The 22,714-nt window shown below is 38.0% G+C and overlaps 1 protein-coding gene and 1 pseudogene across 4 annotated transcripts; both read right to left on the bottom strand.

Moving 5' to 3' along the window:
• Positions 1 to 2: 2 nt before the first annotated feature.
• On the bottom strand, positions 3 to 11,261 carry LOC107952989 (probable L-type lectin-domain containing receptor kinase S.7; annotated as a pseudogene).
• A 407-nt stretch (positions 11,262 to 11,668) lies between these two features.
• LOC107952991 (uncharacterized) lies at positions 11,669 to 19,973 on the bottom strand. Of its 4 annotated transcripts, none has more exons than XM_016888211.2 (11): positions 19,632 to 19,973; positions 16,075 to 18,965; positions 15,910 to 15,972; positions 14,006 to 15,383; positions 13,537 to 13,886; positions 13,277 to 13,450; positions 12,755 to 12,924; positions 12,565 to 12,656; positions 12,381 to 12,493; positions 11,945 to 12,253; positions 11,669 to 11,843 (listed from the first exon to the last, which is right to left on the bottom strand). In XM_016888211.2, the coding sequence occupies exons 1-9, from the start codon at positions 19,792 to 19,794 to the stop codon at positions 12,453 to 12,455; spliced, it is 5,322 nt and encodes a 1,773-aa protein (XP_016743700.1). In that variant the 5' UTR covers positions 19,795 to 19,973; the 3' UTR covers positions 11,669 to 11,843; positions 11,945 to 12,253; positions 12,381 to 12,452. The 4 variants fall into 4 exon arrangements, with proteins under 4 accessions (XP_016743700.1, XP_040932585.1, XP_016743699.1 ...); XM_041076651.1 differs by having other exon boundaries at positions 14,027 to 15,383; XM_016888210.2 differs by having other exon boundaries at positions 11,669 to 12,253.
• Positions 19,974 to 22,714: the final 2,741 nt, after the last annotated feature.

The raw sequence follows: 22,714 nt of genomic DNA, 5'->3' as shown, positions 1-22,714 counted from the left end.
AAATCTAACTCTAAGTCAGCTTTGAATTCCTGCTCACCCTCAAGCAGTTGTTTTGCTTTCTTCATCATCTGAGACAAGGTCTTCAACAGTTAAGCTACAAGAGAAAGTGAGACTTGGTTTCATCTTTGGTACGGGTATAGGATCTGCCTCATTGTTAAGTATCTGAAGGACTCTCCTAATTGAAGGCCTCTCAGCACTATCAGGGTGTGCACAGCTCAAACCTACAAGCAGCAGTTTCCTCATATCTTCCTCATTGAAAGCCCCATTTAGCCTTGTATCAGCAGCTTCAATGATCCTTCCCTAACCATACAATCCCCACACCCAATCAACCAAATTCACCATTTTCTGGCTGTTTACTTCTCTCTCAATTGGCCTCCTACCACAAGCCACTTCAAGAATAACGACACCGTAGCTGAAAACATCCGTTTTCTCAGTCGCTTTCCCATATTGAAGATACTCAGGAGCAAGGTAGCCCATGGTTCCTGCAGTAAGTGTTGAAACTGGGCTCTTGTCATGATCCATCAACCTTGCCAATCCAAAATCACCAAGTCTTAGATTAAAGTTGCCATCAAGCATTATATTACTTGTCTTAATGTCTCTGTGAATGACTTGTTGTTCACATTCTTGGTGCAGGTATGCTAAGACAGAGGCCAATCCAATAGCAATATTTTGCCTATGGGACCATGTCAACAATATCCCATTCTCAGGTTCTGGATGAAGCAGCTTATCAAGGCTTCCATGAGGCATAAAATCATAAACAAGTAGCAATTCACCTTTCTCAGCACACCAACCTTGTAGCTGAACCAAATCCTTATGCCTCAAGCCAGCTATAATGGACAGTTCAGCAAGGAATTCAGTTTTCCCTTCGTGGGAGTGTTTCGATCTTTTCACCGCTCCGATAGCCCCCGAAGAAAAGAAAACGGCCTTATAAACATTTCCAAATGCACCACGTCCTATGATCCTACTTGAGTGAAACCCTCTTGTGTCACGGGCCAAAATGCAAAGCCCGTGACCATGCCGCAAGAAGCGCCCCATGGAGGTCTATCGACTAGATGGGGGACATTCAGCCCACAAGAACTGGCCCGATTCAAAGAGCTACTAAAGAAGCCTATCAGATTGAAGCCTGGTTGGCCCAATGATGAAGACATGGCAACTTAGGCAATTTTGGTAACTAATCTTAGAAGATAGAATAGAATCATATCTTGTAAGATTAGATTAGATTTGATATGGTAAATCTTGTAAATCCCTAAAATCAAGGGATATAGTGAATCTCATCCGTCGATGTACATGTATCTTGACCGTCGGTTTTGGGGGAGCTCAACTATAAATAGAGAGCCTCCCCCTCATTTGTAAATCATCCATTGTAACTTGAATTCTCAAGAGTAATAGAATTCTTGAGCATTTACTCAAACACTTTGTGTCCTTTCTTTCTTTAAGCTTTCTGTTGTTCTCTTGTGGCTTCTTTTGGCACAATCGCTTCCGCTATATAAATTGGTGCCTTGGAGGAGTTCTAAAAGAATCCTCTCTTTTGGGAGTAAGGCTGACTTGGGCGAGTTTAGACGAACGGATCGCCTAAGGCCGCACGGATTGCGAGACGAAAGGTCTAGCCCCGTGACAAGTGGTATCAGAGCCAAGTTTTGAACCAAGTTATTCGAGTGGTTCGAAGGCACTGTTGGGATGTCGAAAGAAGTCATTGGTCAGAGTGAGCCAATGGAGACCCGTGGGAGGGCTAGAAAATCCAGTTGCTCGAGGGAAATGCTGACAGCTTTGGAAAATCGAGTGGTGAATCTCGAGGAATCCGTAGGGAACGTGAAAGAGACGCTTGAATTGGTCGAGGGACGCACAGATGGGTTAGACTCAATGGAGGAGCAACTCAGAGATTTTGTGTTGGATTCTCTCGGTGCAAATAGGGAAAAGATAACGGAATTACTCGAGTCTACTGAGGTAAAGCTGGCAGAGAGGGATGAAGCTCTCGAGGATATGGTGCTAGCCATGCAGAAAGAAATGGAGGAGCTCAAAGGGGAGCTCGCGATTTACAAAGCCGCTTTGAGTAATGGGATGTTGTCTTCAAGGCCGAAGCAACATGCAATTGATGTTCCAAAACCGGATAAGTTTAAGGGTGCATGATCCGCGAGGGATGTGGACAACTTTTTGTGGAAAATGGAGCAATACTTCCGAGCGATGGGCATCGAGGATGATGCCATTAAGGTAAACACTGCTTCGATTTACTTTTCTGATGTTGCTCTCTTGTGGTGGCGACGTAGGTCCACGGATGAGAAACGTGGAGGAACGGCTATTGGAACTTGGGAGGAGTTTCAAGGAGAGTTGAAGAAGCAGTTTTACCCTCAATATGCCGAGAAGGAGGCTCGGGCTAAGTTGCGTCATCTCACGCAACAAGACACTGTTCGGGAGTATGTGCAGGCATTTAGCGAGTTGATGCTTCAAATCTCCGACTTGAGCGAGAAAGAAGTATTCTATTGGTTCGAGGATGGGTTAAAGCCGTGGGCAAAGCAGGAGTTGCGAAGGCAATGAATCACCAAACTTACTGTAGCCATGGCTGAAGCAGAGTCCTTTGTTGAGCTTGATCCGGCGGGAGACAAGCTTGAGGCATCTAAGCCCAATGGAAGGGGCAATGGTGAGAGAAACCACGAAGAAAATGAAAGGGGACATAGTGATGGGGGCAACAGTACTGATAGCACAAGTGGCAACGGGAAACCACGAGATGCGAAGCGGGGATTAGACAACCCAAGGGACAATAGGAAGAAGATAAAATGCTTCCTTTGTCAAGGACCACACATGGCGCGTAAATGTCCAAATAAAGTGATGGTTTCAGCAAAGAAGGATGAGCCGAAGGAGGAGGCGAAGCCTACCGAGGGAAACACATCGAAAGTCAATTCGATGGTGCTCATTCCTGGGAAGAGGAATGAAAATGGGTTGATGTTTGTAGACATCAACATTGCGGGTCAGAAGCGGAGTGCTCTTATTGATATGGGAGCATTGGACTTGTTCATGTCGGAAAAAGCTGCGAAGAAGCTTGGTCTGTCGATTAGGAAATTGAATAAAAAGATCAAGGTAGCAACTTCTGAGAAAGCCCCAACTGTGGGAGTAGTTCGTGATGTGGAACTACAAATCGGCGAATGGAAGAGCAAGGAAGAATTCGAGGTAATCCAATTAGATGATTACGATTTTGTGCTTGGCTTAAACTTCCTTGTCAGGATTCAGGCAACTCTGCAACTAGGGGCCGATCAAATCCATATTGCCACCGGTCCATCAACAAAGAGTATTGTGCCGGTACATCGGGATGTGAAAGTTGGGACTAAGGTGTTATCGTCAATCCAACAAGTCGAAGATGTTTTGTATGGGAGAAACATTAAATCGGCAAAACGAAATGCTACGAAAGCCTCTTCGGAAGTGTTAGTGGCGCAAGGGACTGATATGAAGCCTGCGGGATCGACTGTGGAGCTGACACCTTTGGGAAAGGTGGGTTGTGCATCGGGCTTCAAGGGAAAAGGAGCGATGCAAGGACAGTCGAGACGAGTAAATGTTACGAGTAAGGTACATTGCAAACACTCTGATAGTGTTTTGAATTCTGACTTGTTGGCTTGGCAAGGTCGTAGGGGCCCTTTCAAAGTTCATAAGCGAGGAGGCTAATGAACTGTGGGCGGTACGAAGCCGAGGTATGAGAATCGAGGGGATTCCAACAGAAACAAGTCAAAATTGGGGCAAGTTAAAGTGGAGACTACTTGCCAACAGAATGTACCAACGAGTGGAACAGTTCAAGATAAGAGGCGACGGAAGTCGAGGCATAAGTTCCGAAGGAAGGGAAAACCTGATCGCAAGACGAGTCAGGAAGAAGCCGAGGCAACGAAAGAGTTTCACAGTGAATCAAGTCAGTGTCATCCAGAAAACGCAACGAGGGCGTTGCGAGATTGGGTGGTGGAGAATGTCACGGGCCAAAGTGCAAAGCCCGTGACCATGCCGCAAGGAGCGCCCCATGGAGGTCTATCGATTAGATGGGGGACATTCAGCCCACAAGAACTGGGCCGATTCAAAGAACTACTAAAGAAGCCTATCAGATTGAAGCTTGGTTGGCCCAATGATGAAGACATGGCAACTTAGGCAATTTTGGTAACTAATCTTAGAAGATAGAATAGAATCATATCTTGTAAGATTAGATTAGATTTGATATGGTAAATCTTGTAAATCCCTAAAATCAAGGGATATAGTGAATCTCATCCGTCGATGTACATGTATCTTGACCGTCGGTTTTGGGGGAGCTCAACTATAAATAGAGAGCCTCCCCCTCATTTGTAAATCATCCATTGTAACTTGAATTCTCAAGAGTAATAGAATTCTTGAGCATTTACTCAAACACTTTGTGTACTTTCTTTCTTTAAGCTTTCTGTTGTTCTCTTGTGGCTTCTTTTGGCACAATCGCTTCCGCTATATAAATTGGTGCCTTGGAGGAGTTCTAAAAGAATCCTCTCTTTTGGGAGTAAGGCTGACTTGGGCGAGTTTGGACGAACGGATCGCCTAAGGCCGCACGGATTGCGAGACGAAAGGTCTAGCCCCGTGACACTTGTGGCTGCATACAACTCTTTGTATCTAAACTCCCTTGGTCCAGTCAAAATCTCTGCTTTCAAACACTTTTCTACTTTCATACCCTTCCATTTCTTCACAGAAACATAACCAAAAATCGCAAGAACCACAAAAAAGAAAGCTGGACCAGCAATACCAAGTCCTAAACCAAACTTCTTATGGTGTTTTTTGGTAGAATTTGAAATAGGAATGCCTGTTATTGCTGATACTGAACTCTCAGATACTATTGGAACCCACCATTGTTTGAAAAGTCAAATGGGGTGGGCACCGAAAGTAGAAAGTAATATTGGTTGGCAAGTTGGGTTAAAAGTTGGCATGGGATAATTGCAATTTTGGTCCCTAATTGTATAGGGACATTGCAAGTTGATCCTTGAACCTCAACTATAAATAGGCTTAACCATTGCTTACTTTCTTCATCCCATAATTGCCATTCTCTACTTAAGGCATTATTCTCTCTCTATTTGTAAATTTCACTTGTAATATTTGGAGTGAAATATATTTGGTAGTGCCCGAGGACGTAGGCAAAATTTGCTGAACCTCGTTAAAATTCTGGTGTTCTTTATTATTTGTTTTGCATATTTTGTGAATGTGATTGTAGTGATTTATTGTGCTATTAAATTACGATAGAGGGATATTCTGGCTAGAAAAGACTTGGTATTTAAGTGATCTTCGTGATCTACCTCTCTTTCCTGGGAATTGAACTTAGTGTGATTTTTCAGTACAATAATTTTACTCTTTCACACGCTTCCGCGCAACAATTGGTACCAGAGCCAGGTTCGTACTTGGGGAATACGACCGTTTACAGTACTATTTACGTATACAACACTATTTACGTATACGGTACTATTTACGTATACGGTACTGTTCACGTATACAGTAGTTGGGATTGAGGAGAAAAATGGCAGCAGCATCGTCATCAGCAAGGACTACTGTGACAAATGCAAAATTTGAAGTAGAGAAATTTGACGGTACCAATAATTTTGGTATGTGGCAATGTGAGATCCTGGATGTCTTATGTCAGCAAGAGCTAGATATAGCCCTTGAAGAAAAACCTGACAAGATGGATGACAAGAAGTGGGCCAAGATCAATAGACAGGCGTGTGGTACAATCCGCCTATGTTTGGCCAAAGAGCAGAAGTACTCTGTCATGAGGGAGACATCAGCGAAGAAGTTATGGGATACACTGGAAGAAAAGTTTCTAACGAAAAGTCTTGAAAATAGGCTTTATATGAAAAAGAAACTTTATCGATTCACGTATGCACTTGGTATGTCGATGAATGACCATGCGAACTCATTCAATAAAATTTTAGCAGACTTGCTAAATTTGGATGAGAAATTTGAAGATGAAGACAAAGCATTATTGTTGCTGAATTCCCTTCCTGATGAATATGATCATCTTACCACCACATTGCTTCATGGGAAAGACACGATCACATTTGATGCAGTCTGTAATGCGTTGTATAGATTTGAGACTCGAAAGAAAGATAAAAGAGATCACAAAGATACAACCGTAGAAGTCTTAACAGTAAGAGGTCGTTCACACAGCAGCAAATCTGGTAGAAGGGGAAAGTCCAAAGGGAGACCCGCCAAAGATGAATGTGCCTTTTGCCGTGAAAAAGGGCATTGGAAAAAGAATTGTCCTAAGCTACAAAAGGGCAAGGCTATTTCTAATGCATGTGTAGCGGAGCATGATGAGGAGTCAGACTTTAGCTTGGTTGGCATGGCAATGGCATGTCAAACGGATGAGTGGATTTTGGATTCAGGATGTACTTACCATATGTGTCCTAATAAGGACTGGTTTTCTAGTCTTAAAGAGCTAGAAGGTGGAATTGTTCTTATGGGCAATGATAGTGCTTGTAAGACAATGGGAGTGGGTACAGTCCAATTGAAGAATCACGACAGCTCAATCCAAGTCTTGACAGATGTTTGCTACGTACCTAGCCTGAAGAAAAATCTCATCTCATTAGGTGTCCTAGAATCTAAAAGGTTCACAATCACTTTGAGAGATGGATTACTAAAAGTAGTAGCTGGGCAACTGACGGTGATGAAAGGCACAAGAAGAAATAACTTGTATTTTTTAAATGGAAGTACAGTTATTGGATCAACATCAACAGTTTCTACAAAAGATGTAGATTCAGAGGCTACCAGATTATGGCATATGCGATTGGGACATGCTGGTGAAAAAGCTTTGCAGACATTGGTGAAGCAAGGCTTATTGAAAGGTGCAAATTCTGGCAAAATGGAATTCTGTGAACATTGTGTTCTGGGCAAGCAGAAGAGGGTAAAATTTGGTCCAGCAATTCACAATACGAAAGGAATTCTGGACTACGTTCACAGTGATGTGTGGGGACCTACCAAAGTAGCTTCTTTGGGAGGTATGCACTATTTTGTTACTTTTGTTGATGATTATTCAAGAAAAGTATGGGTGTATCTAATGAAAAGAAAAAGTGAAGTTTTGGATGCATTTCTGAAATGGAAGAAGATGGTGGAGACTCAGACTGGTCGAAAGGTCAAACGACTTCGATCAGATAATGGTACTGAGTACAAAAATGATCCATTTCTACAAGTATGCCTAGATGAGGGCATTGTGCGACACTTCACTGTTTGGGATATACCACAGCAAAATGAGGTGGCAGAACGAATGAATCGAACTATACTGGAGAAAGTTCGATGTATGTTATCCAATGCTGGATTGGGCAAAAAATTTTGGGCTGAGACAGTTACATATGCGTGCCATCTAATTAACCGTTTGCCATCAGCTACAATAAATGGAAAAACTCTTATGGAGATGTGGACTGGTAAATCTGCTACTGATTATGATTCTTTGCATGTATTTGGTTCCACTGCATATTATCATGTAAAAGAATCTAAGTTAGACCCAAGAGCAAAGAAAGCATTATTCTTGGGTATAACTAATGGAGTAAAAGGATATCGTCTCTGGTGTCCTGATACAAGGAAGATTGTTTTCAGTAGAGATGTGACTTTTGATGAATCAACCATGTTGAAGTACAAGGATTCACAAAAGGATGACAAAACCAGTAGTACTTTACAGCAGGTGGAGCTTGAAAAGGTTAACGATGATCCAGCTAATATTGAAGGGACAAATAATGAAGAGGTTCCTACCCAAGAACCTCTACAGCAACAAGATTCAATTGCATATAGAAGGCCAAGAAGAGAGATTCGTAAGCCTACTCGCTTTGATGATATAGTGGCCTATGCACTTCCAATTACAGATGATGATGTTCCTTCTACTTACACAGAAGTAATAAGTAACCCTGATGGTGTAAAGTGGAAGCAAGCAATGAATGAAGAAATGCAGTCTCTTCATAAAAATAAGACCTGGGAGTTGGTGACACTACCCAAGGGAAAGAAGGCAATTGGATGCAAATGGGTATATGCAAAGAAGGAAGAATTTCCTGATAAAAATGAAATTCGATACAAGGCTAGATTAGTAGCAAAGGGTTACGCTCAGAAAGAAGGAATAGACTACAATGAAGTGTTTTCTCCAGTTGTGAAGCATTCGTCTATTTGGATTTTGCTAGCCTTGGTTGGGCAATATGATCTTGAACTAGTTCAGCTTGATGTGAAGACCGCGTTTTTACACGGTGATTTGGAAGAGGAAATTTATATGACTCAGCCAGATGGATTCAAGGTTGCTGGAAAAGAAAATTGGGTTTGCAAACTGACAAAGTCGCTTTATGGATTGAAGCAATCTCCGATGCAGTGGTACAAGCGATTTGATCAGTTCATGAAAGGGCAAAGGTACACAAGAAGTAAATTTGATCATTGCGTGTATTTTCAGAAGCTACAAGAAGGAACTTTCATATACTTGCTCTTATATGTTGATGATATGCTAATAGCATCTAAGAGCAAAGTTGAGATTGAAAGATTGAAGACTCAACTCAATCTCGAGTTTGAGATGAAAGATCTAGGAGAAGCTAAAAAGATTCTCGGCATGGAAATATGGAGAGATAGAGCTCATGATAGAGTTAGCTTGTCTCAGAAGCAGTATTTGAAAAAGGTACTACAGTAGTTTGGCATGAACGAGCAGACAAAACCTGTAAGTACCCCGTTGGCTTCTCATTTCAAGCTTTCTGCACAACTATCTCCTTCGACGAATACGGAACGAGAATACATGTTGCAAGTTTCGTATTCTAATGCAGTGGGTAGCTTGATGTATGCAATGGTGTGTACAAGACCCGACATTTCACAGGCAGTTAGTATAGTGAGCAGGTATATGCATAATCCTGGAAAAGGACATTGGCAAGCTGTGAAATAGATTCTACGGTATATTCAGAAGACCGTGGATGTTGGATTACTGTTCAAGCAGGATAATACACTTGGTAAAGGTGTTATTGGGTACGTTGATTCTGACTATGCCGGTGATTTGGACAAGCGAAGATCAACCACCGGTTATGTGTTTACACTTGCTGGAGGACCAATAAGTTGGAAGTCTACGCTACAGTCTACAGTTGCATTGTCAACCACAGAAGCCGAGTACATGGCTGTAACAGAGGCTGTAAAGGAGGCTATTTGGTTACAAGGTATGGCTAAAACCTTGGGGTTGGTTCAGGAGCATATTAACGTGTATTGTGATAGTCAAAGTGCTATTCATTTAGCAAAGAATCAAGTCTATCATGCACGTACAAAACATATCGACGTACGATTCCATTTTGTGCGGGAAATTATTGAAGAGGGGAAAATTTGTCTTCAGAAGATCGAGACTGCAGATAATCCCGCAAATATGATGACCAAGGTGGTAACAAGCAACCAAGTTCGAACATTGTTTGAACTTGATTAATATCCTGCAAGTTTAACAGTTGAAGAAGGCACTATCAAGTATTGTTGTCAAAAGCAGAAAGAATTGTGTGAAGATAAGATTATCGTAATCAAATCTTCAAGGTGGAGATTATTGGAACTCACCATTGTTTGAAAAGTCAAATGGGGTGGGCACCGAAAGTAGAAAGTAATATTGGTTGGCAAGTTGGGTTAAAAGTTGGCATGGGATAATTGCAATTTTGGTCCCTAATTGTATAGGGACATTGCAAGTTGATCCTTGAACCTCAACTATAAATAGGCCTAACCATTGCTTACTTTCTTCATCCCATAATTGCCATTATCTACTTAAGGCATTATTCTCTCTCTCTATTTGTAAATTTCACTTGTAATTTTTGGAGTGAAATATATTTGGTAGTGCCCGAGGACGTAGGCAAAATTTGCTGAACCTCGTTAAAATTCTGGTGTTCTTTATTATTTGTTTTGCATATTTTGTGAATGTGATTGTAGTGATTTATTGTGCTATTAAATTACGATAGAGGGATATTCTGGCTAGGAAAGACTTGGTATTTAAGTGATCTTCGTGATCTACCTCTCTTTCCTGGGAATTGAACTTAGTGTGATTTTTCAGTACAATAATTTTACTCTTTCACACGCTTCCGCGCAACAGATACATTATGAGGATGTGATCTTGATCTCACAGGCAGGAAACCAAAAGTCCTGAAACTCCAATTGTAAATCAAATGAACTTCAGTACTCCCTTCTGTTGAAGCTGAAAAACCAACAAACATATCATCTTTAAGGTAGTGAGACAAATCAATCTCCAGAGATAACAATGGGGTTGGAGGCTTTACAGTTGAATAACTCAAGAAAACATTCAAAACCCTCAAATCATTCTTGTAATCAATCCAAGCAGTAATCAAATTCCCACTCTTTAAATCAATGTTTTGCAACAATGCATCAGCTGTGATGATTGAATCGAGCTCGTTGATATCCAAACCGACATGATTCCCATTGGGATCATTGAACTCGGTATCAAGCTTAGAATCAAATTCAACGGCTAAAAACCTGGTCTTGGTCGGTTGTGAAGAGTTGACAAGACCGAGATACCCACCGGCACTGCCGAGAGTTAGGTTATCAGATGAAAGAAAAAAGGTTAAGCCATCACCAAAAGAGGTTGGGTTGAGATTGTTAATGGAAAAAGAGAAACTTGTTGAGAAAGAAGCAGTGATATTGGATTCTTGATCAAAGAAACGAATTGGGTTTTCATAGATAAGGCTGCCCGAGCTTGAATAAGGAACACCAATCTCCCTGGTGAGGCCTATGAGGCCGCCATTTTTAAGATTGGAATCGCCGAGAAGGGTGAGGTTCCTGACAGTGAAGAAAGGGAAATCAAAGGAGGTGTTTTCAGCTGAGGTTAAGAGAAGAAACAAGGAAACAAGAAGGATCCTTGGCAATGGCAGCATTGTTTTGATTCTTGGACTGGAAAAGGAACAGTCGAACAAGAAGCTCTTGAATTGTTTACAAAACACAATGCATGAGAAAGAAAGAGGGAAACGTGGTTTAAACGGTTAGAAAATAGGCGCCTGTGGGGCTTTAAAGAGAGACACAATGACGGTCTTTTTTTTTTTAATATATATAATATTTAGTTTAAAATAATCGTGTATTATTGTATAACGGTTAGGAAGGTTGAAGGTGGCTTGTATATTCGCCATGGTGTAGTTTTATTATAGATTTGACAGAGTAGAGAAATGAAAAAGGGACTTCTTTTTTTTTTTTTGGAATGGGGTTTTGAAAAGTGACCGTTTTTAAGGTGATTGGGAGCGTATATGTCGGACTGGTGAATTCTGACAGCCATGTGACTGAATTCCCTTTCTTTCTTTAAAGCCGAGCAAGTTCACATTTGACCCAATAATGATGAATAGACCCAACTCCTATATATATATTGGTGATAATACAGACCCAACCCCTATAATATAATTGATGGGGTTTGAATAGAATAGAATAGATAACAATTCAAATATATATTATAAACTCTTTCAAATATATATCATTTTATTTTGTTTCAAGATATACAAGTGAAAAAGTAAAAAAGAAAATATAAATTTATAAAATGGATAGTGAGTGGAAAAAGATTTGAATATAAACTTTTAAACTTTTGGGTGAAATCAGATTCCGAAGGGATATATTCTTTCGTTTATAAAGTTAGATTTTCTTTATGCAACTCAAACGGCAACATAGAAAGTGGATCAGAATTGGTGTCAGCTTGAAAAAGAAAGGAGGCCGTGCCAACTAAGCCGACAAAACAATGAAATCTGATATTATTTTGGAAATCAATAATATGATTGGGTCCAATTCCAAACCTTAACCCAAATCCAAATCCAAATCCACGTCATTGAGCCGTTACACGAATAGAAAATTTTAAGGTTGCGATGCTCCAACATCATCACATCACATGTTCATTCTGCCTAAAAAATAAAAACCATTATCAGTGGTATAAGAACTGAGATATTACACCAATGGATTTCAAAGTACAACCAAATAAACAATTTCAACATTCTTCTCCCACCTTTAGTGCTTATAAAGGTCCAAGAACTATTCATTTTGGGCCTCTCTAGGCTTCAAATTATAAGACATTGCTATCATCGCAACTGCTTCCATGGAGCTCAGTTTATTCACTGTTTTGTATCATTAAACAGTGAGGGATTGGATTAGAAGAACACTCATTAGCATATTGGCGACTTGGAATTTTGCCAGGTGTAAAACAGTTAGCATAACTGATGCCGGCACAACTACCATTTACATCATTTGTCACATTTTTCTTTTAGTTTTTAAAATCTCCTGCTTGTTACTCTTCCAAGAAGTCTCTCTACTCGCTCTGCCACAGCAAAAGAAGCAACAATTTCATTAGAGGGGAGGGTTTTAGGAATAAACATTATTTAAAACATTTTTTATAAAGTGCTAGTTGCCTTAAAAATGGTAGTCAAACTGAAGAGACGGTGTACCTTTCTATTCATAGAAGAGCTGTCATTGAGTCGGCCGAAGATACTACGGTTTTCAAAACTGTACCATTCAATCTAACTCACTCGATATTGCTGGAGCTTTCTTGGCAAGAGAACTATTTAAGAGAACGACTGTTAGTCCAATTGACCGACATGGTACAAGATTTATGGTTTTTATGATAATCACCTTCAGAAATGCTACAAAAGCTTCCTGGGGGGAATATTACTTCTGGATCTAAACGTTGCTGGGAAGCGACAACAAGAGCCACACGATTTTTACTGCAAAAATCACCAAGAGTCAAACATCATAATCATCATTATGGAATGGTGCATGTGTTCCACGCCAGATTTTAGGATGACCAAACTAAGTCACATACCTGGCCCATGATGGAACAAATTTGTTGTTCGGTTCATCATCGTCTTCATCTTCATCGTCAGAAACCTTGTATGGCGAAATATCATATGATTGTTCCTGGCTTGTATCTGCAATCAGGCTATTGTTCCCTCTTCCTCTATCCATGGTGCTCATTTCAGTCTCCACATCATGCTTGAATAAAAATAAATATATTAACAGACATTCAATTAGTAAAAGAAACATCCAAGAGATGGTTTAGGTTAAGCTGGTATTAATATAGCAAGTAATCCAAGGGATGATTCCATCAGTCTGCTGCAAATTAACCTAAACACTTGGATAAGAAAATCTCACTGCAGACGTTGCTTTCTCTTTTGCGTTTTTACATGGTGAAAAACATATGTTATACCTTCTCAATACAAGCTGAGATAATACTTTTAGCATTTTCTCCATCATAAGACAACACGCTCCAATCCAGATGGTTTAGCAATAAAGAGACCTAACATTTAGTTGAATATAGCAGTAATACCGCTAAAAAGAACTTTACCTTTGTATTGTTATCTTCAATAGCTGTGCATGCCTTTACAGAAGTTGAAGCAACAGCTGTGCTAAATTCCATCTCTGACTTTTTTCCTTCATTCCCGCCTGCTATTTCTTTTTGCACTTTCTTATGTTTTGCTGCTTCATCACTAGGACCCTTCGTTGTTTGTGCTCTCTCATCCTAAAACAGAGACCCAAAGTTAATGCCATTCTACAGAAAGGCAAACTTAAAATACAATATCTCCTTTACAACATAAGGGAGTTTACCGGGGCTTGGCACTTTTCTTCATTCTCATCCTTCTTTGAACGCAACTTCTCTTCAGGAGCACGCTGCTGCCTCCGTGTTTCATCCATATGTTTTCTCTTTCTCTCTTTCGCCAACCTTTCTTCTTCTTCCCTCTGTCTTTTCTTAGCAGCCATATCAGCCTCTTTTTTCTTCCGTTCTTCTTCTTTCTTTTTCTTCTCAAGCTCCAACTGCCTCAAATTTTCTTGCTCCAACCTTGCTCGTTCAAGTTTTAAGGCCTCCTTCTTCATCTTTCGATCGTTCTCTTTCTTTTCAGCAAGTTTTTTTGCAGCTTCAGCAGCCTCTAGTGCCTTCACTTTAACATCCCTCTTCCCTAAAAGAATTACAGAAAATTTAAAGCATCTGCATGATCTATATGTAGTAGTTTTCATAAAATTCTGTGAAGAAACGAGACAAAAAGAACAGCTGCAGAAGACGTAAGAAGACGATTACCAGTGGTAAGAAGATGATTACCAGTGGTAACGGAAGCTGCTTGTTTTTGCTGAACAATTGGAATGAACGAAGTGACATTCGAAACTATATTATTGACCTTTAACTCCTTCTGTGAGAAACTTGGCCCACCTTTTCTCAGCCTGGTTTTCTCAGATAATTGTGGTTTACTGAACCTGTTACGAAGTGATTCACTTGCCCTTTTGGTACCATTAGCCCCTGGCAGCATACTCCGGTTCTGTTTCAACTTACTTGTGTCTCTCCTCTTGCTGGCATTGTGTTTTCCAACCTTCTGCTTGATCCCGTTCTCAGTCCCAGAGAAGCTGTAGGTTGTGTTCACAGAGTCTAGACTATCTCTAACAGTAAATTGTTCGCTTTCAGAAACTGCTGCAGGAACATTTGGACATTCCTTAATCTCAGCAAGTGCTTCCCTTTTTCCAGAACAAGCCTCAACTTCGAAAGCTGCATCTTCCTCAAATGTATCAACTGCCTCATCCATGTTCTCGTTTTCTTCACTAATGCAGGGCAGGTCAGGATTTAAGCTACCTCGCTTCTCTGAACTGCCAGAGTTCAATGTGATTTTATCCCAGAGTTTACCAATAGGAGAAAGATATGGTTTCTTCCCATCTCCAGTAACTCGAGAACTAGAAAACGGCAAGCAATCTGAAAAGGATCCTCCAAGAAAAGCATTGTTGATATCCTCACCAAAGCAACTGGTGCTTACTTTAAGTTGACCTTTCAAAGCATCATTGTTGAGAAGGGTGCTGTTCAGGTTCATGCATTCTAGAAGTCCATTAGGAATAGACTGGTAAAGATCAGTTGTTCGCTGCCATCTATATGTGGTTGGAAATTGGGATAATGGGGTATGGACGTAAGCAGACTTGCAAAGCTGCTCCAGGAGGCCAGCACGTTCGATTGTAGTCTTTGGAAGGTCCAGACTGTGAAAGCTAATTCCTTCGCCATCAATGAATACTTGTTCACTATCTGTCTGAATAATGAACCCCTCAACTTCTGGTCTGCTTTGTTCAGACATTGTCAAGTCTGTAGGTTGTCGACATGGAGAACTAACACCATCTTCTCCAAGTTGAGATTTACTTTCTTGCTTGCTCGTTCCATCAAAAGTAAAATGTTCAATATTGCCAAATTCTGATTTATAGCCAACATTCAATAGTACTTTGTTCTCATCTGCAGTGCATTTCCTTGTTGAACTAAACATTGTGCTGGAAGGATCTACTGCTCTTGTTCCCTCCACTGAGTGATCTTCAATACTTTCAAGAGTCTCTTGTGGCAAACTTGAGATAGAAGTCTTATCAATTTTTTTATGCATAAAGTTGGATGGGGGGCTTTCATTTCCACCATTCTCTTTCCAATTACATTTCCCCTGGCAAGCACAAAATAAGGCATTCGCTTAGCAAGTGTTCAAATTACATGTAGCAAACCTGTGCGATTTATGAATAACCTGTTCCAGATATGTAAGTACGCTATTTATGAAATGAAGCAGTGAAGGACCAGTGAACAATGCACAAAAATTGTAATAGTAACGGAGTCCAAAATAAGCAAGATAAAGAGAATTGAGAATTTAAGATCAATTAGAAGAGACACAAAGAGGAAAGCCAGCCATCAATGACAACCATCTAATGCAATGAAGACAGCAAGCCAAAGCATAATTACAATCTATGACTCGGTATTGTGCGCAAATCCTTTGTCACCAAAAGTTTCTTAAATGTGCCAATTCAAGAGGTAGTATTATCATTGAAATAAAACAATTAAGTTTCATCACAAAGATAAAAGTTGGTGAAAGTGCAAACATTTTATAGGAGGAAGAAATTAGAAGACATCAGTATGAATTTGGAGGTCCTAGATACTAAAAATAATTAAGAACTAAAACTACAGGAATATTAGCATACCGCATTCTGATCTTCTTCATCAGCTAGAAACATATCGACATTTAATAGCATAATATCTTCTCCCTGTTATATATGAAAAGTCATGAGATTTAGGATAAGCACAAGATTATCTTGTACAAGTCAAATTTCTTGATAAAACCCGGTTTCTAAACTAAAGCGCTTTACCTTCGAGCTTGTTGACAAAGACAGCGAATTACTTTGTTGACCTTCAATCTTCCTCCGCTTATGAGACCATGAACCTTCCATGTGGGTGCCAAAGTGTCTACCTGGCTGTATGGATTGAGTTGCAACTTTGTTTTCACTTGATTTTGCATGTTTGTGATCTAGAACGGAATCAATGTCATCAGCAATACATCTTCCCATTGAATCTGCATCTTGGTATTGACACAGACTTGGCTCCATTTTCTGCTTCAGAGAATGACCCGTAGTTTCTTCAAGTACTGCAACACAAGGATGCTCACTAGCATCACTGGAAGTTGCAGATGCTTTTCTTAGCAGGGCAGGGCTACAAACTCTAGTGAAATCAGTATCTGCCAAAACTGCAGGACAACCACATAAATCAATATTCTGATTACTTGCTTTTTGGGCTGACATCACAGATTTTATTTCTTCAAGCTTCTCATACTCCCTAAAGAGATATTCCATCGCTGTATCAGTATTTAAACTAGATCCTGCTGCATCCTTTAGTGAGTTTCCAAACAAATTTTCATTAGAAACTTTCAAGGTAGTTGAAAGATCTTCCATTAAAGGTTTTTGTTCAGAGATTTCATTGCTTTCAGGCAGAATACTTCTTACAGCATCCGTAGAAGCCCCAGGTGTTTCTCTTACTAAGGACACAACATTTAAATTAGAAGTTCTGCCCGGTCCAGATGTCTTGTTCAAATCTGTTTCGGACTCTTTCTCTTTTTCTCTAATAGCTTCTTGGTTCAACAGCTTTTCCTGGGATGGGTTGTATTTTTCTTGGTAAAGATCAGAAGTTACTTCATCCAGCTTATCTGCACAAGGTAGTGGTGTAAGAAACCTTTTCTCCAATGAGTTGATCACTTCTTCACGCTCTGATATAAGACTAGAAGCCTCATTCAAGGTGCTCTCTCCCAAATCATCAAAATCAAGTTGCTTGGGTAACACCATCATAGCAGACTCAGAGTGTGGGCTCGTTCTTACTGTTTCCAAGTCAACTCTGTCGTGCATATTCAATGTTTTTGCAAGAAGAGGATCGTTAACACCATTCAAGTTAGATGCAGAACTAGCGGAATGAGTCTCAACTAATTCATCAGAATCTGCATCAGTGTCGGCAACAATTGTGTCACATTGATTCAATTCAGCAAGACCACTGTCATTGGCACAAGGAAGGGGATTAACTTGAGTACCAGAAACATCCTTAAATTCAATTCCTTTGGACCTGCCTGATGACTTTGCGTATGGCGGCTTATTGGAAGCTTTTGATGTGGACTGTTTAACTGCAGACTCCAGAGCATTAGAAGAATCAACATGTTTAAACATATTTGCACTACGGTTAGCTCTTGATCTGGTACTACCATCATTATATTGGTCTACAACAGTACTCAGCTTTGTATGGTTGTCACTTGCAGTGGCCTTTATTCCACAACTTTCATCAGTGATATCACAAGGCTTAATCAACTCCTTAAGATCATGAGTAAGGCAGGCCACCTGCATTGATTTGCAAATGCCATCATCAGTGCTGCTGTCAGGATTGCTATCCAACTTTAAATGTTTATTCTCGAAGTTTTGCTGTTGGCTATGACTTCTGGATCTTTTCAATCTTCCTTGACAAACATTCTTTTCGTTACTTTGGGGATCATTTGCTTCCTTGGAACCACAACTTCGAGCCGAGATAGCAGAAGGCTTTATTGATTCCAGTAATTCATCAACAACATTGTGCTGACCATCACACTTTGCAACATCAGAAATTTTGCCAGCACATGAAAACCCATTAAGAGACTTGGGAGGTTGGGCAGAATGTCTAACTCTTTTGATGCTAACAGAGTGAATGCTTTTGCCTCTTTCCTTGCCCTGGCATTGACCTCTTTCTTCCTTTTCTACTATACAAGTTACAACATCAACTGGTTTGACAAATTGCAATAACTTATCAGCAGCATCATGCTGTAATCCTGATTTGTTAATGGATTCTGTAAGCACAGCACCATCCTGCTTTGCAACAGAAAAACTCTTGCCTGCACCTGGCGGACTATAATCAGATTTTGGAGGTTGAACAGAACTTCTTGACCTTGTGAGTCTACCAGAGTAGATATCTTCACCCTTTGCCTTGCTCTGGAGTTGACCTTCAGTTTTCACTCCTAAACTTCCAGCATGAACAGGTCCCACAAATTTTGATTCCAATAACTCTTGAAAAACACCAAGCTGTTGTCTTGATTCACTGATGGAGTCTGTAAGTACCACATCATCCTGCTTAGCAACAGAAGAAGTGTTTCCTGCACCTGAAAGCCCACTCATGGACTTTGAAGGTTGAACTGAACCTCTTGATCTAGTTACCCTACCAGAATAAACATTTTCACTCCTTCCCTTGCTCCTGCATTGCCCTCTCTCTACCTTTTCCACCTCATGAGTCACAACAATATCACTAGATCTAATCAATTCCAACTTATCCACAACATCTGACTGTAAAGAAGCAAATTCGGACCCTTTGTTTTGATTATTGGAAGAATTACCATTCTTCTCACAGCTTTCATTGTTTTTACATGCTTTTGCACTGTTTCGATGCTCCAAAGCCCGTTGCCTAGACTTAGATCTCTGGATTCTTGCCAGTGATGAACAATGATCAGGACAAACATCTGACATCATTCCATCTCTACAATCTTGAGGAGGAGAAGTAACACTAGGGTCCAGCTCATCAACTTTACCAGGAAGGCACTGATCTAAGCCTTCATTTGAAGCATCAATTCGGGAGCATAAAATATGGGGTAACTGAACGTTATCAGTTGTAACAACTGGCTGTTGATACAGAGAACAGTAAGGAATTGAAGCCTGTGAATGTGGAAGTAGGAGTCCTGAGATAAGATCTTCCTTATTCAACTCTGTAATTAAAAAGTAGACACTACCTTGTTTAAAAATCCAATAAATTAGCTGTTTACGGATCATAGACACAATTTAGAACACTTGCGATATTTAGTTACAAAATTGAAATGCAATCAAGAATTCTAAAGGAAAGGGCTTTTCTATCTTTCAAGAGGCAAATTTTCAATGGTTAATTCAAGTTTACGTACTTGAAAGTAGGGAAAAAAAAACTTTTTTCTCTTAAAAGAAGTTCAATACTTTGAAAAATTCCTGCAAACATTTTCTAGTAAAAAAAAAGAAATAAGCATTACAAACAAAACTATTAATGTAATTAAAAGGTAAACTCATGACATACTGATAACGTAGTATTTAGTGGAATTTTGCTTCTAATAGAAATTTAAAAAAGGAATATTAAGAAAAAATAAGGACGCCATTGTTAAAGAGCACTTCACATCGATTATGCGTAATAAGACTACATTTAAGAAAAGAAAAAAAAAACAGAAAGAACCAGAAAAAGAAGAAGAAATTCGACGATTCCAACGGAGAAAAATGAAATGTACGCATTAATTAGGAAACTGAGACCATATTATTTTAGATAATTTTGAAATAAAGTAAAAATGCACTTAAGTAAAATTTCAAGAAAAAGGAAAAATGAGAAACATAAAGCTGAAGAAAAAAGAGATTACTGGAAGTAGAAGAGGAGAGGAGCCAAGGAGGTGGAACAAAGCCATCGATGAGACACTTGGAGGCGAGTTGATGATCGAAGAAAAGGATTTGCTGCTTCACGTGGTCGATTATTCGATTCTTCCTCTCGAAGATCTGAACCAACACTTTCTCAATTGTCGACATTTCTCTTCTTCTTCTTCTTCAATAGCAACGAGTTTCAGTTTCCATTTACGGCGAACAAAATTAAAGAAAAAGAAAATGGAATTTTTTAATTGACTATGAGAGATCGAGAGAGATACAGACCAAAGGATGATGGATCCAAAGAAGGAAAGAAAGAAAGAGGAGATAAAGCGCGGTTCTAGAATTTGAAATTCAGAGGGTGAATCTGATAATTTCTTGACTGTTCGATGGCAAAATAGGTATTTAGCTATAACCGAACGACGTCGCTTGAGGGTAATCCACGTCAAGCAGGCTAGGTGATCATCAAAATATATATCCTCCGTATACCTCAATTAAACTATCACTAATTTTAAAATTTATTCCTTCAAACAAGTTTAACACAAGACAAAAATAATAAATACGCTAACAATATTAAATTGAAAATATAGTAAAAAAACAAATATTCATGATAAAAACTAAATTAAAATCATACATGTCGCTTATATATATATATAACAATTACAATACTAATGGTAACACAACATAATTTAATAGCGATAAAAAAATCACAAAATTGTTATATTATATCTCGAATTATATTTTAATTTTTTATTAAAAATAATAAATTAACTCATATATGTTAGTTAAGTGAGTAAAACAATCCATCTGTTAATATTTAGTGTTTATATATAATGTATAATAATAAATTTAGTATTTAACTTTTACATATTTATTCAATTTGACCCTCAACCTTTACACATATATAAGGTATTGTTATTTTTTTATTAAGGGTCAAATTGAATAAATGTGTAAAAATTGAAGGTAAATTTGTTATTATACCTTATATATAAGTATCAAATTTTAATAGAGAGTTATTTTACTCAATCATCTAACTTACAAGAGTTAATTTACTCATTTCTTGACTAAATGAGCTAAAATGTAATTCTATGGCATACATTTTATAATACTTTTACCAAGCAAAGTCAATAACTAATTGCAACATCAATCCTAAAGTTATCAACAACGGAAAAAAGATTGATTTATGATAAATGAATTGAAGACTTAAAAAAAGCAAATAGTAACGGGGTAGCAACAGGCTTAATCTGAAAGGAACAAAATGATAGTAGAAAAAATAGTATACAAGGTTTTGGGCTTTTGTCTTTTTTGTACTTAATTATTTGGCCCATAGATATATTATTAAAGGATAAATATTAAAATTATAAATGAACCTTAATATATTAAAGTTGATTTTGTGCAATTATACATATTAAACTTTGATTTGAGTTCAAATATATGTATAAACTTTTGATTTTAATTCAACTGTACACATTTAAAGAAATAAATACATAAATTTACTTTTATATTATAGATAAGTATGATTACTTGTGTATATAATATATGTAAATGTAAAATAGTATTATATCAATAATGATGCCAGTTATTTTTAAAAACTGAATCAAATCAAAATGTTAAGTATAACATTATAAATTGAACCAAAGTTCATGTCAGGGGCATAGTTAGGGGGCTGGCAAGGGCCTTGACGCCCTTAAAATGAAAAATTTTTCATTTAAGTCTTTTAAAAATTTTAATTAGTAAAAGTAAAATTACATTTTGGCCCTCAAAAAATGATAAAATTTTGATTTAATCTTTTAAAATTATAAAGATATAAGCTATTAAAATGATGAAATTACATTTTTAGCATCGTAAAAGTTACAATTTAATTTTGACCCCTCTAAATTTTTTTTTGACTTTACCCCTGATTCATGTGCAGTTTTAAAATTTATCCATATTATTAATTTCAGTTAATTACTTGTTTTTAAACTGAATTTATTTATAACCAAAATTTTATGATAAAATTAAATCCGATGGTGGGAAGATTAATTGAAGTAATTGAGATTAATTTGATTTTAATAGGAGTAGGCACGCCAGCCATTAGACCTAACCTTTAATTATCTGAATCAAAAGGCAAAAGGTGATGAACTAATAAACTTGAAAAGGACCTGACTCGGCCAAGGGAAATTAATGGACTCCTGAAATTAGTAATAATAAAAATCATCATCATATACCATAAGTAGTTATTAATAAATACAGAGAAATCTTTTAATAAATAAAAACAAAAATTTTGAACCGTTATTTTTTTAACAAAATTTTATTCAATACTGCTTATATCAAATGGTTCATGATTAAGTCTAATCTTTATAGTAGGGAATATTTCATTTAAATCGTTAGTGAAAACATAAGCTTGTAGAAAGTATTCTAAAAAAGTTTTTTGAAATTCAACCAAATACTCTTCATATGTAGACATATATTGTATAATATCAATTCTGGTTCTCAAACTCTCGTTTTTTGTACACTGAATCGCTTCCCCATTATTTCAGACACTATTTAACTCAAAATAGTTAAAATTTTGTTCTTATTATTCAGTTATTTAAATTTTTATATAATTATTTTTGTCAAAATTTAGTTACTCTTTTTTGTGATACCAGCAGATCCTATTCTGGGAGTCGTTTAAAGGTGCAGTCGCTCAAGATCCAAGGCTGAAAGGGATTCAAAATATTATTTCTCAATTGTTAAGGGGGCCAAATAAACATTTCTTTTAACTTTTAAAGGCGAAGAAATTTTTTTTACCAACTTTTAATGGGTCAAAAAAGTTTTTTTTAGCTTTTAAGGGGCCCAAAATTTTTTTACCGACTTTTAAAAGACCTAAAAAAATTTTCTTCAACTTTTAAAGAACCTAAAATCTCATTTTATTATTTTACCTAAGACCTTAAAAATATCAAAAGCAAGCTTGGATACTTAAAGATAATTTTTTTTTGTCAATTTTTTAATGCACACTTTTTTTAGTTTCAAATTTTAACACTACTATTTAATTTAAATATATGTTTTATATTGTTTACTTATTTTTTTAAAAAAATCACTTTTTTTCTGTACTTAGATATTAGTG

The sequence above is a fragment of the Gossypium hirsutum genome, chromosome A01 (assembly GCF_007990345.1).
Source record: "Gossypium hirsutum isolate 1008001.06 chromosome A01, Gossypium_hirsutum_v2.1, whole genome shotgun sequence".
In the NCBI taxonomy this organism is placed as follows: domain Eukaryota; kingdom Viridiplantae; phylum Streptophyta; class Magnoliopsida; order Malvales; family Malvaceae; genus Gossypium; species Gossypium hirsutum.
Note: the sequence above shows the minus strand (reverse complement) of the source record. Positions and strands in the feature narration are given on the sequence as shown.